Genomic DNA, 17791 nt, shown 5'->3' on the forward strand with positions numbered 1-17791 from the left:
CCTAAACCTATGTCTCATTACACTACCAATACACATTTTGTACCTCAGTCAAACATAAGGGCCTATCATCCTTACTTCTATTGAGTGATACCTTATTTCGCTCATCATCCCACTGAGTGTCAGAGTAAAGCGCTATTCACTGTTTGTAAGGGTGTGACAGAATCAGGCCCATAATTAAAGCTTGTGGTTTTGTCTTTTAATGACATTAGTTTATTTGCTTTCATAGGTTTTTGTTCAAAAGGGTTTACGCAAATCAACATGGTGACTGATAAGAGCTGGGCCAAAAACTTGAAAATTAACCATGAAAACTTCTGAGGTTATCACCTAGCTCTATTGACAATATGTAGCATTAATGGGGAATTTGCAAGTCTGTGTTTCAACACATATGTAGAGATTTATAATTCAATACTGAGTTAATTATTTCCTACCAGCTGCATGTCTGTATTCCTAAGTCAAACACTTACTGCTGTTATCTTGTAGTGGTTGACCAGCACAGCAATATGTTTCTATTAATTGTGGAATAAAGATACTACAGCAGGGATCAGCATCCTTTGGCATGCAGCACATCAGGGAAATCCACTGGTGGGCCAGGATGGTTTGTGGGAAGCAGCAGCCAGTACATCCCATAGCCTGCACTGCTTCACACAGCCCCCATTGGCCTGGAACGGCAAACGGCTGCCAGTGGGAGCTGCAGTCAGCCGAAAGTGTGGACGATGCAGGTAAATAAACCATCCCGGCCCACCAGCAGATTTCCCTGACTGGCCATGTGCCAAAGGTTGCTGATCCCTGTACTACAGTATCTATGAGATAATTTTATATTAGCTTAGATACCACAGCATTTTAGAAATACCTAGTCTAAATCTATTTATTTCAGACAATCTCGTTCCACTATCCTTTTCAGCAGTCTATTTTAAAGAGTAAAGAGAGTGGGAGAAAGGGACACATTAACTTATAAATAACATTCCTTTCTGAAAATATTTTACCTTCTAGTGTTACAAGTAACACAGAAGTGCCACTCTCACTAAAATATCAGAGAAACAATTTTTGTTTTGAGTGTACTCTTAAGGATTTGCCAAACAGGGTTGGGCTTAAGCATGTGCAAACTGCTTTGCTGAAGTAGGACTTTAAATGGATTAACAACACTTTCCAGTCCAATTGGGATGGTAGCTTCATTGTGCTAGGCACTATACAAACATGTATGAAGACATGGCCCCTGCCCCAAAAAGCTGTAGTCATATAGATATACATATTCTTCTAATGTTAGCGCTTTGGTATCAGTGTTTGATAATTATTGTCATTTACAGACAGTGGTCTGACTGGCTTCATAAAAGATTTTAGAAATGAAGTTGCGTGACAGATACAGCTTTCAAACTGAAACAGGAGCTGAGCCTCCTAGAATTTCAGTTTGCTGTGTACATGTTGTTTGTACCTTATTTCTTCATATCTTCCCAATTTGGGTTTGATATTTACTTAATTCACTTTATTTCATATATTTTATTTTATTTTTTGCTTATAGACATTATGACCATTATGAAGTATCTCAAAACTTTGAAGATCCATCTGGACACTTTCTTGCTGACAAGTTAGTATTATACTGAATCTCCAGGCAGGTTAGAATTTCACCTTTATATTACAGAGCCTTGGATTTGACATTAAATTTTAACCATTTTGGTGTGGTGCCGTTTAGAGTCCTTACCAGCAGTATTGTTTTGCAGTCCTTGTGCTATGCTTTCACCTACAGGAGCTTTGGCCACTGGTTTCTTTAAGCCATACTCTGTTTGTAACATAGAACATCTTTCAGTCAGTAGATCTTTCTATAAAGAAAGCCAGGAAGTGTGAGGGGGTGAATTTGTGGGTGGGACTGGACTAATGAGACTGGAAAACAATCTCAGCTATTACAGTGGTTGTCATAGTGTTATACAAGCGGGGGCATGGTTCCCACACAGAAAACTGTGCAACATAAAAGATAAGCAGGGAAAGGAGGAATACAATGAAAGTACAAAATTATCAGAAAGATGGTACACATCTTTTTAGTTTTCCTTTTTTTAAACTTTGCCTATTTTCTGTTTTGTTTTAACCCATGCCTGTTTTTTTGCTATCCTCTTTTCTGCTTTTAATAGAAGCTTTTTTATAAACAGTGCATTGGTTCATTTAAATGCACAGTTGTATTTTCTTTCCCTTTTAATTATTGGAATAACCCTATAAGTACTAAATTCCCCATCTCCGTAAAAAATCTTCTATCTATAACTCTCCCATCCAACATTAATTCAGATACAATCAGCTGTGGGGTACCAAGAGTCATCTGTATACCTTTTTCAGCAATTAGTCCACTCTTCCAATAGAAATAAGTAAGGCACTTGTGATGTAACAAGAAGAAACTCCAAGACCTGCGATGGTGCATCTGATGCATGGAACTGCACATAAATGATTTTTTTAGTTCGCTAGCAGTTCTAAAACTTGAAAATGAAATTCAGGTTTCATTGAATCAAAACTTAAAACTCTGAATTTTTTTGGTGAATCAGAAATGGTTATGGCACTCTTCTGAGAGGTTGAAGCTTCAGTTCAAACCCCTTCTCTACTTTAAATAAAAAGGGGGGTGGAGGGTGTTTCACATCGTGGGTGAATACCTTCGCCCAGGGCTAACAGTTATGTGGGAGGACTACCACTAGCTCTCCTCTTCTTCCCCACCTCCCCATTTTGTGAATGGTCTTTAAATCCTGGAAAAAAAATTGGCTGAAATTATTTATTGAACTCCTGTCAAATTGACAGTTTTGAATTGACCAAAATTGCATTTTTTGGCAAATAAACTATTCGTCCAAAATATTTCGCCAAGGTCTACTGATGTGTATTTTGTCCTCTTAGTGCTCTGCCCTTAGAAAGTGGTGAGGGCTTTTGCACCAAATGGTTATGCTGTGGAGGCATGGGGAGAGGCCAAAGGTGCTAGAGGCATAAGCCCAGGTCTAGCTTCCTTGTTCCATGTTGTATCTGCTTCTATATGCAGTTGAGCATTTGTAACACCCAGCTCTTGACCAGTGCAAGATCTGATCAGTCAGACTATGTTAGGACAAACAGTTAATATGGGGAGCCAGAAACTGTATACAATTAAGAATATTGCATGCAAAGGCCGTATTGGTTTAATACGGTAGACTCATTTTGCACTGGGTAGTGAATGCATGCAGTGATGCTGCTGTAACAGCCATCAGTAGTTTAAATATTGAAGCTGCTGCCCAAGAAATGAGCTTTTTGTTCCTTTTCTAAATAAACACCATATTTATATGTACAGTCAGAGCCTCACTTTCATGAGCTAGAGCTAAGCATACAGCAGCCAGGTGCTATGTTAACTACCACATTGGGCAGCCAGAACACTTTCACCTACTGTTCATTTTCTTGTGCATCTCATGACTTTTTTGTCAGCTAAAACTCATAGGCATTTTCCCCTGCATGATAGGATCAATGAACCACAAGGATTTCCCGAGAAACATCCTCAGGTAGCATGTAAGGCCATACTTTTCTTTCAGCTGCAATAGCACTTCCAAACTAGGAAGTGGTAAGTACATCACCATGTAACAAACTTAAAAATATAAGCATGCACCCAAAAAATTGAAATAGTCCTCCTTAGACTGGTATGCTGCACTGTCTGATCTTCATTGATATTCCAGTCTAATGACCTAGGGGAATGAGGTAGGGACTGTGTTTTCAAATATTTGTACAGCACCTAGGAGAATGATGCTCCACTCTGTAATTGAGGTCTCCAGGTATTACTACCAGATTAATACTAAATAACAATAGCTTATACTGCTGTCAATGCTGAATAGTGTTGCTTCATTATTTCCTTGTACTCTCCTATGTCTGTCTATCCATCTGTTGTATCTTCTCTTATACTTAAATTGTAAGCTCTTTGGGGCAAGACCATCTTTTTGGTCTCTGTTTGTAGAGTGCCTTGCACAACAGTGTCCTGCACCGTGACTAGAGCTCTTGGGTGCTATGGTAATACAACTCATGCATGTTTTCTGTATTTATAGAAATAAATCCAGATCAACATCAGAACTGGATGATTGCCCCAGAAATGGTGAGCACTTTAATTGCTATTAGATCTTTTAAAATTGATTATTAACCGCATGAAAACATGAATACAATCAAAAGGTAGTTACAGCAACTAGATACTTGAGGGTCAAAAAAAAATTAGATTTTTGATTGCCACTCATAATTCAAGTATACAACATACTATATCAGATTTTTAGTAGTGTGGAAAATTAACCACTGCAATAGATTATCTAAGGGATGTGGTAAATTATCCAAAAGTCAGTGGGTTTAAATTCAGAATGGATGCTTTACTAATGTATACTTTATTTCAAATTTATTTTAAAGTGGTATGATTAGTCATATTATAATCATAATCTATATAGTGCATTAATACTTTTAAACAGTTATGTGTAAGGCTGTATTTTAATGCATTTTCTGTGGTAGATTGAATATAGAAACAATGGAGCTAATGTGGATAATAGATGTACTATGCTAGTATGTTTGCACTGAGAATAACAAAACTCAATGCTACTGTCATGGTATAATTCCCCACTCTGAGCCTTAGCCCACGTCCAGACTGCTCCACCGTATCGGCGGGTTAAAATCAATTGCTCAGGGATCGATATATCGCGTCTAGTCTAGACGCGATATATCGATCCCCAAGCGCGCTTACATCGATTCCAGAACTCCATCAACCCGAACGGAGTTCCGGAATCGACACGGAGAGCCGCGGACATCGATCCCGCGCCGTCTGGACGGGGTGAGTAATTCGATCTTAGATATTCGACTTCAGCTACGTTATTCACGTAGCTGAAGTTGCGTATCTAAGATCGATTTTCCTCCCCTAGTCTGGACGAGGCCTTAGCGTCCAAAAGATGGGGTACCAGCATGAATTCCTCTAAGCTCAATTACCAGCTTAGTACTTGTAGCGCTGCCACCAACCAGGAATTCCAGTGCCTGGTACACTCTGGTCCCCACAAAACCTTGCCCGGGGACCCCCAAGACCCAGTCCCTCTGGATCTTAACACAAGGAAAGTAAACCCTTTCCCTCACCGTTGCCTCTCCCAGGCTTCCCCTCCCTGAGTTACACTGGAAGATTACTGTGATTCAAACTCCTTGAATCTCAAAACAGAGAGGAAAATCCACTTTCCCCCCTCCTTCTCTCTCTCCCTCCCAGACTCTCCCTGAGAGAGACAGTTATCCTAACACAGAGAGAAAATTAACCTTTCTCTCCCCCTTCCCTCCTTTCTCCCCACCAGTTCCCTGGTGAATCCAGACCCAGTCCCCTGGGGTCTCACACCAGAATAAAAAAACAATCAGGTTCTTAAGAAAAGCTTTTAATTCAAGAAAGAGAAAACAGTAAAAATTATCTTTGTAAATTTAAGATGGAATATGTTACAGGGTCTTTCAGCTATAGACACTGGGAATACCCTCCCAGCCTAAATATACAAGTACAAATTAAACTCTTTTCAGCAAAATACACATTTGAACTCCTTCCAGCCAAATACACATTTGCAAATAAAGAAAACAAACATAGGCCTAACTCACTTCATCTACCTAGTACATACTATTCTGGACATATAAGAGACTGTATCAGAGAAATTGGAGAGAAACCTGGTTGCATGTCTGGTCCCTCTCAGAACCCAGAGAGAACAACCACCAAAAACTAACAGCACACACAAACTTCCTTCCCTCAAGATTTGAAAGTATCCTGTCCCCTGATTGGTCCTCTGGTCAGGTGACAGCCTTGCTCACTGATCTTGTGAACCCTTTACAGGCAAAAGAGATATGAAGTACTTCTGTTCCATTAACTCTTAACTATCTGTTTATGACAGCTACAAACACTGGGGCAATATTTTTAACACAATTATTTTGCAACATTTACTCTGTATATATGGGAAGAAAACAACTGGAGATGATATCATGATGGTATAACAACAGCTTCAATTTTCTTAAGGAGCTGCCAAAATATAAGATTTCATAGCATTCTCTTTAGAAATTATATTCTAGATACTTTAGAATCTGCTTCGAGTATAGTATGTAAGGAAATGTGGGTGACTTATTAAAGACAGTATGATGAAAGATACAACAAGCTACTTTTAAAAAAAATATTTTGTACAAGTGATAAATGGGTTTGTGTATGCGAATATGGAAAAACGATAGGTTAGTGGTCCCCAACCTTTCTGTTGCAATAACATATTCATGTTCCCAGAAGTGTACGGCGGGCGCCGGATGACCAGCCGCTGAAATGCTGCCGAGAACCAGCGTCATCAAGAAGCGTTGCCGCTGAAATACCGCCGAGAAGCAGCAGCATTTTGGCAGCAACGCTTCTTGGCATTGCCGCTTCTCGGCATTTGGTTGCCTGCGGGCCGCACTCCTTGGCGGCGGGTTTTCTGGCGGAAGCGCTCCCTTGTCAGTAGATGGGCGCACATAAATGCCCTGGTGAGTGCTATAGAGACTCTGCAAAAGGCAAAAGAATCAGAGCTGGAGACTACAAGAAAACAAATGGTTTATCAGATGGAACATGCTAACCCAGACCAAGGTGGGAATGCAGCTCAAATCGGCAAGATCACTTTCTCAAATCACATCTCAATCACCAAAACTAATGAGATGACTAGACTTTCAGAAATATCTGACAAGTTAATCGATACCAACAAATCCAATAGTAAATCTGTGGTCATAGCAGGATTAGAAGAGGGAATATTAAAACTGAAGTGACTTACTGTTTTGTTCACTTAAGTAGGCCTAGCACAAAGAGTAGCTGAATAACAACGGATTTCCTTTTATTTTTCTTAAACACAAGTAATTCTGTTCATTTGAGGAGAGTGGCATTTTTTTTCTACCTTTTTAAGATGTCAAGTAAGAACCGAAGGATGCCTTACACCAGATGTTTGACCTTTCCTTCAATGGCTAGATATCCCAGTAACTAGGGGGTAGATAAAATGCTTCCAGCAAGGGGTGTTTTTGAAGCAGATATGTTTATAAAACAAGACTGTCTCCTCTTAAATGCAATCAATTTGGCATTTTGAACAGGGAATAATTCCCATAATTAGAGGGGGTGTGGATTATAAATTTTGAAAGGGGAGAAGGAATTTGCGATGCAGTTGTGTATTCTGGCAGGCTTCCATCTCATTATTGGAGAAAAACCTCTTTCAAAGAGGGAGGGGAGTTGAGGCTGTCATGGTAAAATTCCCCACTCTGAACCTTAGCGTCCAAAAGATGGGGTACCAGCATGAATTCCTCTAAGCTCAATTACCAGTTTAGTACTTGTAGCGCTGCCACCAACCAGGAATTTCAGTGCCTGGTACACTCTCTGGTCCCCCCAAAACCTTGCCCGGGGACCCCCAAAACCCAGACCCTCTGGATCTTAACACAAGGAAAGTAAACACTTTCCCTCACCGTTGCCTCTCCCAGGCTTCCCCTCCCTGGGTTACCCTGGAAGATCACTGTGATTCAAACTCCTTGAATCTTAAAACAGAGAGGAAAATGCCCCTTCCCCCCCTCCTTCTCTCTCCCCCTCCCAGATTCTCCCTGAGAGAGACAGTAATCTTAACACAAAGAGAAATTAGCCTCTCTCTCCCCCTTCGCTCCTTTCTCCCCACCAATTCCCTGGTGAATCCAGACCCAGGCCCCTGGGGTCTCACACCAGAATAAAAAAACAATCAGGTTCTTAAACGAGAAACTTTTTAATTAAAGAGAGAAAAACAGTAAAAATTATCTTTGTAAATTTAAAATGGAATAGGTACAGGGTCTTTCAGCTATAGACACTGGGAATACCCTCCCAGCCTAAGTATACTGGTACAAATTAAAATCCTTTCAGCCAAATACACATTTGAACTCCTCCCAGCCAAATACACATTTGCAAATAAAGAAAACAAACATAAGCCTAACTCACCTTATCTACCTAGTACTCACTATTCTGAAACTCATAAGAGCCTGTATCGAAGAGATTGGAGAGAAACCTGGGTGCACGTCTGGTCTCTCTCAGAACCCTGAGAGAACAACCACCAAAAACTAGCAGCACACACACACAACTTCCCTCCTCAAGATTTGAAAGTATCCTGTCCCCTGATTGGTCCTCTGGTCAAGTGACAGCCAGGCTCACTGATCTTGTTAACCCTTTACCGGCAAAAGAGATATGACATACTTCTGTTCTATTAACTCTTACTTATCTGTTTATGACAGAGGCTTTTAGAGCAAAGGATCTTTTTGGCTTTTATCTGACCATAAAAGTGCAGGGAATTTGTTTAAAAGTAGTGTGGCATTGTACCATGGTTGATAAGCAGTTTTTGCTTGTCTCTGTTTGATTTTTTTAAATTGTAAATTGCCACATTGTAAATTATGATTTATTGCTTGATTTGACACTAGTCATGTGAAAAGCTTACATCTGTAAGAAGCAGCCTAGGGATATTTATGTTGTGAGGCAGGGGAGGAAGGGCAAAATAACACCTACCCTATTCTGGCACTATATCCTAGAAGTACAGACTACTTGATGCTTGCTTCTGTGCTTTAACTTGGATATTTGATAGTTCGCTGCTGGCTTGACACTGGATATTTCCTTTTTAGTCTTTAATGCTTCTAATATGCATGTTGTCTGGTAATATTTGCTTTTGTAATGGCAATCAGTACTAAAATGGTGAAATTATACTTCATCAAATATTAACAACACAAAGGTGCATATGTTGCTTCAGATATGGCAATACTAGTTTAACGATTTGCTTTTTAATTTTAGCTTTTATGTTTTATCTCCCTCAAACTTGACAGATGTATGTATTTTTCAAATTAGGTACAAACAACAAATATTTGGAAAGGTCCTGGAACGTCAGTGATTCACAGAAGGGGTCTCAGAAAGAGCGTGTCCTGTCTTCAGCAGAAATAGAGAGACAACATATTCTTCAGGAAATGAGGAAAAAAACGTCACTAAATACTGACAACAGCTGGATTAGGCAGCGTAGTTCTAGTGTGCATAAGGACCCTGTTAATCTACACAAGAATACAATGAAGAGGTAGGACTCTTTTTGAAAATTGTAAACTGAACTTTGCCTCTAGATAAATATTTAGTTTTGGGGCATTCGACCGTTGCTTTGCAGCACAGATTGTAGAGCCAGTAAAGATTTTGAGCTCATTTGAGTCACAACATAGTGGGGTAAAACTTGCTTGTGTTATAGCTGAAATCAAATATTTGCAAGTATGGAGTATAAAGGTGTTGTTGTATGGACTGTAAATACTTCCTCATTTGCTTATTTCTCCTTTGATGTACCAGTAATGTGAATTAATGATTAATGTGCCTTGTCATTTGCACATCTATTTGAGAACCTCAGTAATTTAATTTGTTGTGAAATAAAGCTTAAATATAGGTTCTGAAGAATAATCTTCAGTAATTTCTAACACACACAAATACCTTGTAGGAAACTTCAGAGTTTCTGTGTATGTTGCTTGTGTAGGGTCTAAACGTTGGGTTTGTCACTTAGGAAACAGTAAGATATTGATCATGAGGTCATAGCTGTTTTGCCATCAGCTGGTTTCTGAACAATGTGACTATCTAATAAGGGGAGGGATTGATCTATTTTAGAACTGGTATCCCTTAGAGAAAAATACAAACACCACCACTGTCTGGTGTCATTACTAAATAAAAACAATTTGATTTCATTCACTCTGATAAAGCTGTAATGAAGTGTATTTGCTGTTATCTTTAGTGCTTTAGCCTCACCTTCTTTGGTCCCTTTTCCCCCCCCTAAGGCTAGTGATGCCCAGTTATAATAAATAGTTTTCCACTTCAAATATTTTTAATAAAGGAATATAATAAAATATTCTTCAGGTTATAAAAAATAATTATGCTTAGAAAATCAACCTTTAAAATAGATACGGTGAATATTTTGATACCCCATGTAAAGTGAAAACTTAAATATTTCCTTTTTGTAAAATCAAAGCATGATAAAGGGTTAGTTCAGGGGTAGGCAACCTATGGCATGCGAGCTGATTTTCAGTTGCACTCACACTGCCTCCGATCCGAAGGGCTCTGCATTTTATTTTAAATTTAAATGAAACTTCTTAAACATTTTAAAAATCTTATTTACTTTACATACAACAATAGTTTAGTTATATGTTATAGACTTATAGAAAGAGACCTTCTAAAAACTTTAAAATGTATTACTGGCATGCGAAACCTTAAATTAGATGAATAAATGAAGACTCGGCACACCACTTCTGAAAGGTTGCCGACCCCTGTGTTAGTTCATAAGAAGATATGTTTCTGGGCAGTAATATTCTGCACATAACAATTATACATTTCAGAGGTGAATCATTAGATAATCTTGACTCCGCAAGAACAAGTTCATGGAGACGTTCACCTTGGACGAATCAATCTTCCTTTTCCACATCATCTAGTCAAGATTTTGGTCGCTCTGCTGCTCCACTAGTGTCTACTTCGAATCGAGCTTACATGCGTACCCCCTCCTCCAGTGTAGCACCTCCTTCAGCCAGCTCTGGAAGATCAGCCACTTCTTCCCACGCTTTCCCCTCAGCACCTTCTTCTGTACCGCGTGCTCAGTCTCCTACCTCTGCTTCCCAATCAGGAGCCCAGCAGCGGAACAAGTAAGTAGTTGCCCATTTGTTGAAAATTTGTAAATTGCCTGCTGAATTGTGGACACTTTCATATAGTAGTTGCAGCAGAGGAGTTGGAACTAATTAGTCTTTTACAAGCTTTGCCACTGGCTGGCTTTGATCTTAAACAAGCTACTTGATCTCTTAGAACTGGAGTCTGTGTGTGAAACAGGTATAATTATATTGTTTAATTATATTATATTGTATAATATTCCACATTGGAATGTTGTAAAACTTAATATTTGAAAAGTGCCTTGAGTTATCTAGCTGAAAGGCACCATAGAAGGACAGTGTTATCACTTTCATGTTTCTCATAGCTGTTCAGAAAATTTTCCAGGGTTTTGTTGCTACTGCCTTACACTGGTAAAGAGAAGATGAAGCAATACATCTTTAGTCACTCAACTCAAAATTATTTATGGGTTACAAAAATGATGATAAAAGTCTCCTTGTACTTTCCAGAAATCACTTCTGACATTTATTGGTTTTGCAAGAATCTTTTGTTTAAAAAATAAATACACAACATTTTAAGACTCACATTTTATTGACCACATCTCTCTTGCTGACATGTGGTCAACATCATCTCAGGGAACTCTCAGAAATGTTCATGGCTAGTGATCCTGGGTAGGATAGGTCATTTCTTTTAAATTTTAATCCATTATTTTAATCCAGAAAAGGAAGTAATTAAAGTTTTTATTTTGGAGTGAAGATAACCATGCTCTTTCATATTTTTAAAACTTTTTTAAAACAAATGTGTGTGTAAGATTTTGGAAACTCATGCACACAGAGTTACATGCAATAGGTGTAATGAGACCATTCCAAAAGCATTCCTTCAATCTTCCTAGCTCTAGTGTTCATGAACATGCTGATAAATTGATGAATTTTTTTAAAAGCTAGACTACTTAATTTTTTTTAATAGTGTAAGAAAATGACCCCTTTAAAAATGGCTGCTTCTTTTGTTCTCTTCCATTTTCAGATTTCAAATAATCTGGTTGGCCTGTGGAAAATGACCTCTATAAGGCACATGTTCAAAGGAGTTAATATAATGTATTTCCAGAACCAGACTTCAGTTATCTAACAATCTACAGAGGGTGGTACTTGGCAAAAGTTTTAGTAAAGTGTAGCCCTAATAATACTTTTTTTCAGATAAGAAATGAGACAGGAGAACAAAAACTATGTATCAGTAGTTTCCAAGCTTAGCAATATCTGTTTTTGATTCCTCTTCAACCAGCATTTAACATGATAAAATAGTGTGCAAGAATGCAACATACAATCTTATGTTCACTTCTGTTTTGTCTTTCTGTATATTTTTTCTCATTTAAATTTTAGATTTTTATAGCTTACAGATTTAATTACATAATATTAATTTTGATGATGTTTTTCCCCGATAACCTAATTTTCCATTCATAACTGCAGCATACAATCCTCTGTTTCAATGCTTTCTCTCATGACATCATGTTCTTGATCACTTCCATCTATATTTTAAACCTTTTCAAGTGGTTTTGAGGACTTGAGCCACATTCTTGTTCTGTATCTAGGTCAGTCAGTGGGAAGAAAATATGTTCATACTGTAATAACGTTCTGGGCAAAGGAGCAGCCATGATCATCGAATCTCTTGGTCTTTGTTATCATTTACGTTGTTTTAAGGTGAGAGCTGGAGAAACACTGTGAAGAACGGGAACTAACTTGAAGCACGCATGGCTACTTGGAGTTCTGGTTATAAAGGCTCTACTAATCACATGCTACTAGCTCCACTCATGTTGTGTGCTACATGCATATATCCATGCAACAGTCCTATCCACAGGCATTAAGCATTCACCTGAATACTACTCCTTGGATTGTTATTCAAGTTTTAACATTTACACTCCAATTTTCACTTTTTAAAAAAAGGCATTTTCAGAAAATGATGAGCCACCTGCCCTCTAAAAATCAGGCCACTTTATGGTGTGTCAAGTTGGACACCCAAAAATTGAGTCTGCTAAAATCACTGGTCACTTCTGAAAATCTTGCCACTTTGCCATAAACCCCTTAGTAAGGGACAATATATAAATGCACTGCTCCAGGAATAGATGAGAAACTAGATTAAAATCTTAAGTGTATCTGGTCATTGGTTCCACCCAGGCTGAAGGGAAGAAGTAATCTGTGCCAGCTGAGTTGGGTGGCATGTTGTAGGGGAAGGAGCCACGGCTCCACCTACTTCTGCATAGAAGGAAGAATAGTAATCCACAGAAGCGGCTCTCCGCTGCCTTTCTTCCATGTTATTTTCTGCTACATGGGTAGTCAGCACAGAGGAATTACCCTTTTGCGCTGGCACGTAGGAGGAATTATGATCTCTCCCAAAGGCAATTGTTTTAGGATTAGTGCACCATTGAACAAAGTACTGCAGAGTTGAATTTATTATTTTAGATGTTATATAAGGGCTTTTATGAACGTGTGTAAAGCCCTGTGGAACAGCTGAATGAATATATCTTAATTCTAGAACCTTTTTATCTCCTGATATCCTTGCTAGATGCCATCCTACTGTAGCATTTTCCACAGAGGCTACAAAGCCTTAACCCCCTTGTTGTGTAGTGTTCATTTTATTTTCTAAATCCAGCATGCACATACTATGAACTGTGATACAAAGACAGTCCATCCAGATACCATGAGGTTTATATGTGCGTGTGTCACCTCTGCCTACTTGGAGATTCAAGAGCTATTGCTTAGTTCCCACTGTAGCAATGCATTGTTCACCCACTATGCTTAAACATTTTAATATTAGCATAAGAGAGAGTGGCAAGAATTCTGTTTTGGCAAAATGAAGGAGTCTGAAGCTCCCAAGAATTCTTTTAAATTATGCATACGCACTTAGAATAATTGGGCATAAATACTTCCTGTTTTGAAAATCAAGGTAGCAGAATGAAAAGCAGATAGTGTTGCATGGAATCTGCAAGTGGCACACACGAATGTTCTGTGCCAAAATTGCTGTTGCCGTTTCAAGAACAAGTTATTTCATGTTGTGCCATTTTTTAAATTTTGTTTCAGAGAAATTGAAGCTTAAACAAGATTTCATGAGCTAATCTCTGAATCATTTCTTTTTTATATGTTTAGAATGTGCATCTCTATTAGTTTGCTAGTCATCACCTTTAAATGGGCTCCCCTAATTGGCTGCATTTGAATCTGCAAATCGTATGTTTGCTTTTGGTAATATGGGTTTATGGTTCAAGCTTCACTGGTTTTTACTGTAAGCTGCTTCTCAATATGTTGTCTCCCACTGTTCGTAACAAGTTGCTAATTATTGGTGTTTAATACAGTGCGCAGCTTGTGCATGTGACCTTGGAGGCTCACACTCAGGAGCTGAAGTCAGGATCCGAAACAATGAACTCTTCTGCAATGACTGCTATGTCAGATTTAAAAGTAAGGAGACCAGACTGTAATAAGTGTGTGAAAACTTTATTTTCTACTTTTGCTCTGGGGCTCCCAGAGTCTGCCTACTGCTGTACTTAACAAAGACTCTTGTGTTTAGCGCTAACTTGGTATATTAGTGAATTGATTCATAAAGGTTTCATTTCTGTTTCTGTTTGTGGGCTGTACTCTCCATTCCCTTAACATACTGTGCAATGATTTACCACCCCGTTATTATAGATTTGCTTCATTCTTTACAAATTTGGGAAAATGGCATTTTAGGGTATGGCTACCCTGCAATCAGAAGTGTGACTGCAGCATGTGTAGACATAGCTGAGCTAGCTTTGATCTAGCTAGCTTGACTAACAATAGCAGTGAAGCCACAGAATCACAGACTAGCCACTTGGGTGGTCCTGGATGGTGTGTACAGCCCATACTGCAGCCTTTGCTTCTGTGGCTTCACTGCTATTGTGACTGCAATGTGCTCAAATAACACCTTTTGGTTTGCATTGTGGGTATACCTTTAAAGTCATTACTGTACACTAAATAAAAAATCGGTCATGTTGCAAAATTGCATCTACTTATAAAACTGATCTATGCATATACTAGGAAAATCCTAGGTTTATCCTAATTATAGGATGTTGGTTACTATCTCCAAAGCTACTCTTTTGAATTAGAGCCTCATGATTGGTTATTAATTTGGGAGGATTAGATCAGCAGTGGATTGATTTACTTGCAGGTTTTAATTAAAGGATGCAATGTAGAATTTTTTCTTTATTCCTATTTACAAAAATTCTAACTTAATGAACTTGGTGCTGGTGCTTTGAATAAAAAACATTTTTCTCTTTGCTGCTGCATAAAGTGCTAGACAACTCCTTAATTCTGAGGCGAGTTCTCTACCCAGAGTTTTTCCTATATCACTACTTTTATGTGACAAACCCAAACTTCTTTAAATTAATAATTTTGAGAGGGGTGTCAGAGTTTCTAAGAATGAATGATAGAGAGACAAGCACTCAAGCTTTTCCGTTTAAATTTTGGTCTGTATGGCTTACTGAGGTTTGGAAAGCAATGAGGATATCCTGGGCTACAAGTTGTGAGCTGAACCCGCAGGTCTTTTCTGGATGGGGGAGGTCCAGCAAGAGGAAGGGAAAAGTGCTGGTTCCTTTGTTTCCAGATCGGGGTTTTTTTTTTGTGTGTGTTTTTGAAAAACAATTGTGATGCCTCTGGTAAAGAAACCATTTCTTGTCACATGTGCTCTTGCTGACTTATCTTTGATCACTTCCCCTCTTTGGGGAAAATTGCTGTTAACTGATATAACACTGGCATTTGGAATCCACAGATTTTCTTGACTATAGCTAGCCAGTATTTGAGTGGTGATGGAAAATTTGCTGCTGTGGATGAGGATGAAGTGCCCCTGCTAATTTTTAAATCTGAGATCTGCCTATTATAATCTGGTCCCCAAAGCTGTGGTGACATGTAGCCATCCCTGGACAGAATTACTCTGAAGTGGGTCTCCTCTTCACCCTTCTTAAAGACCTGGACGGTAGTTTGGAGAAAGGGAGCTCTCATGTAGGTTTACTGTAGGATTCTAACTTGTTACCCAGTTCACTGTGTATGTTAAGTCATTGAAACGGTAAGTCAGAGGAGAGGACTCTATATCTTCACCACTTTTCACCCCATCAGTGAAGTGAAATGAATAACACATGTGGCTATGTGATCACTTAAGAGAAATATTATGCACAGAGTGCCAGTGCTCCTGGATCTGCAATGGAGACCAATTTGCTTCCTCGTGGACTCTTGATTTTAAGATAAGAAGTCCAGTTCTCTGAACCTAGATACCTGAGAAGCTGCCTTTCCCACGGTATGTTGTTACAGCAGTTGTGATCAGTGGAGGCACTTGAGCTAAACCTCATCCCATTGTAGACATGAGAGTGCTGTTTATAGTGCACTCTCTATAAAAGGGCCTTGACTCTGGAATTGATTAGTCTCTTCCGTCCCTCTTGGTCTGTAACAACCTGTAATTTGTGAAACTTCCAGACATACTGTACAAGTGGCCCATTTTCTTCCTTATATGTTTGGTTAGAAGGTTGGTTAAGAACCTTGGAATGGTAAATTGTAGGATTATTATGATAGTGACGAAAATAAACAACTTTGTACAATAGATTTACTTGTAATATTTTGTAATATTGCAAAAGCAGCAGAGTATTGGATGGATACTTTTTAAATGTTAATTGAAAAGATTTGTGATTGTTAAGGGCTTAGATATCTAGCAAACATTTATTTGACAACAAATAAAAACCTGACCCTGGCACCCCTCCCCCCCAATATTTTTGACTAAGAACAAGTTTTAAAATGATAGATTTGGGTGGATTGTATACACCATTGAAAATCCAGTTGTTTTAAATGGGAATTTAGATTTACTCTCACAGTATAACCAGTGTTGTTGTTGTTCATTATAGTTTGCATATTGATTCTATCTTGTATTTAGATGTAAAAAGGAACTGCAAACCGATATTGATTGATATTATTTTGACAGACATTTTTGAACTCAATATCTTACATTTACTAAAACACTCCAGTAAACTCTTCATTAATTAAAACTTTATTCTATTTCTCCAACAGCTGGACAGCCAACCACCATGTGAAGCAACCATAAATATAAAACCATTGTTGCAGATAGAAGAGGAGGTGGTTGCTGGTGATGTAGATTTATAAATATGTATTTTGTTTGTGTTTTTTAAGGGTAACCTTTTTGCCTGTCTAGATTATGTAGAAGATGCATTGTATCTTTCATTCAACTTTAGTTATTTATGAGAATGTAATCACAAGGAGGAAATCTCTTGGGGTAGGGGGGGAACACATTCACTTTTTGAGTTTAATATACTAAAAAGCACAAGGGAGAACAAACATTTATCAGTAATAACTTCAAAACATCTTTGAGGCTGATAATCAACTAGCAGAGTTTCGAATGGTATATGAAGAGGGTATTTTGTTTGTTCTTAAATGAGCACTATTGAAATAGTTAATATAAATATGTATTTGTAATTGCTGTCTTATTACTGACATATGCTGCGAAGTGAATTCTCTAGAATAATATGAAGCTGCATTAAAATGTACACCAAAATGTTTGCTTTCTGTATTCTGGTTTCTAAAACTGTTTACTATTTGCTTTTTGAAAATAAAATACAAAGTATAGTCTGTTTGTTTGCTCAGTGGTGGTGGCATAATGTTCTGCATAAGAACAATGGAACCAGTTTGGAAGAAAGGGCTCTCTCTCTTCTTTATTATTGAAAAATATAACTATCATTTTCCCCTCAAACAAGTTAATCCAGAAAGTGGAGAACTTTTTGTTGAATTCCAGTATATTTGTAAATAAATGTTCTGATGCTGCATTTAATAGGTAGTTCCTTCTCTTTCCTGCCCTTCAAAATATCCAGGGCCATGAATGGTGCATAGGGGGATTTGCTGAATAATAAATATGAGTGTTTGAATTTTGTTTTGATAAAACATTTCTTGTTTAATATTTACAATGCCACCATGCAGGCACAGGGCCACCACTGGCTTACTACTTGCTATATGCTGTTTCACTCACTCCGGATTTAAATGTAGTAGCATTTTTTCCCGTCAAGCTCCATTTGTTTTTTCTTTTCAAAACTTAGTACAAGTGACCTGACTGAATGTGTGTGTTGCATAACATGTGCTAGTTAATAAGGAGAGTTGGAAGCTTTGCTGAAAAGTTTTATTGGGGCCACCAGATTCTTCAGAGAGAGTTCCTGAACTTCAC

The 17791-nt window shown here is 38.3% G+C and overlaps 1 protein-coding gene across 15 annotated transcripts in view; it reads left to right on the forward strand.

Moving 5' to 3' along the window:
- LMO7 (LIM domain 7) overlaps window positions 1-17404 on the forward strand; it is a 197556-nt gene extending 180152 nt beyond the window's left edge. For 14 of the 15 annotated variants that reach the window (XM_030566674.1, XM_030566684.1, XM_030566702.1 and 11 more), the window contains 7 exons: window positions 1517-1582; window positions 4023-4069; window positions 8810-9029; window positions 10318-10617; window positions 12162-12270; window positions 13917-14019; window positions 16630-17404. In XM_030566674.1, coding sequence (XP_030422534.1) covers window positions 1517-1582; window positions 4023-4069; window positions 8810-9029; window positions 10318-10617; window positions 12162-12270; window positions 13917-14019; window positions 16630-16652 — 868 coding nt within the window. In that variant the 3' untranslated portion in view covers window positions 16653-17404. The remainder of the gene's footprint in view (window positions 1-1516; window positions 1583-4022; window positions 4070-8809; window positions 9030-10317; window positions 10618-12161; window positions 12271-13916; window positions 14020-16629) is intronic. The other variant, XM_030566693.1, reaches the window with a different exon arrangement.
- Window positions 17405-17791: the final 387 nt, after the last annotated feature.

The sequence above is a fragment of the Gopherus evgoodei genome, chromosome 1 (assembly GCF_007399415.2).
Source record: "Gopherus evgoodei ecotype Sinaloan lineage chromosome 1, rGopEvg1_v1.p, whole genome shotgun sequence".
NCBI lineage: Eukaryota > Metazoa > Chordata > Testudines > Testudinidae > Gopherus > Gopherus evgoodei.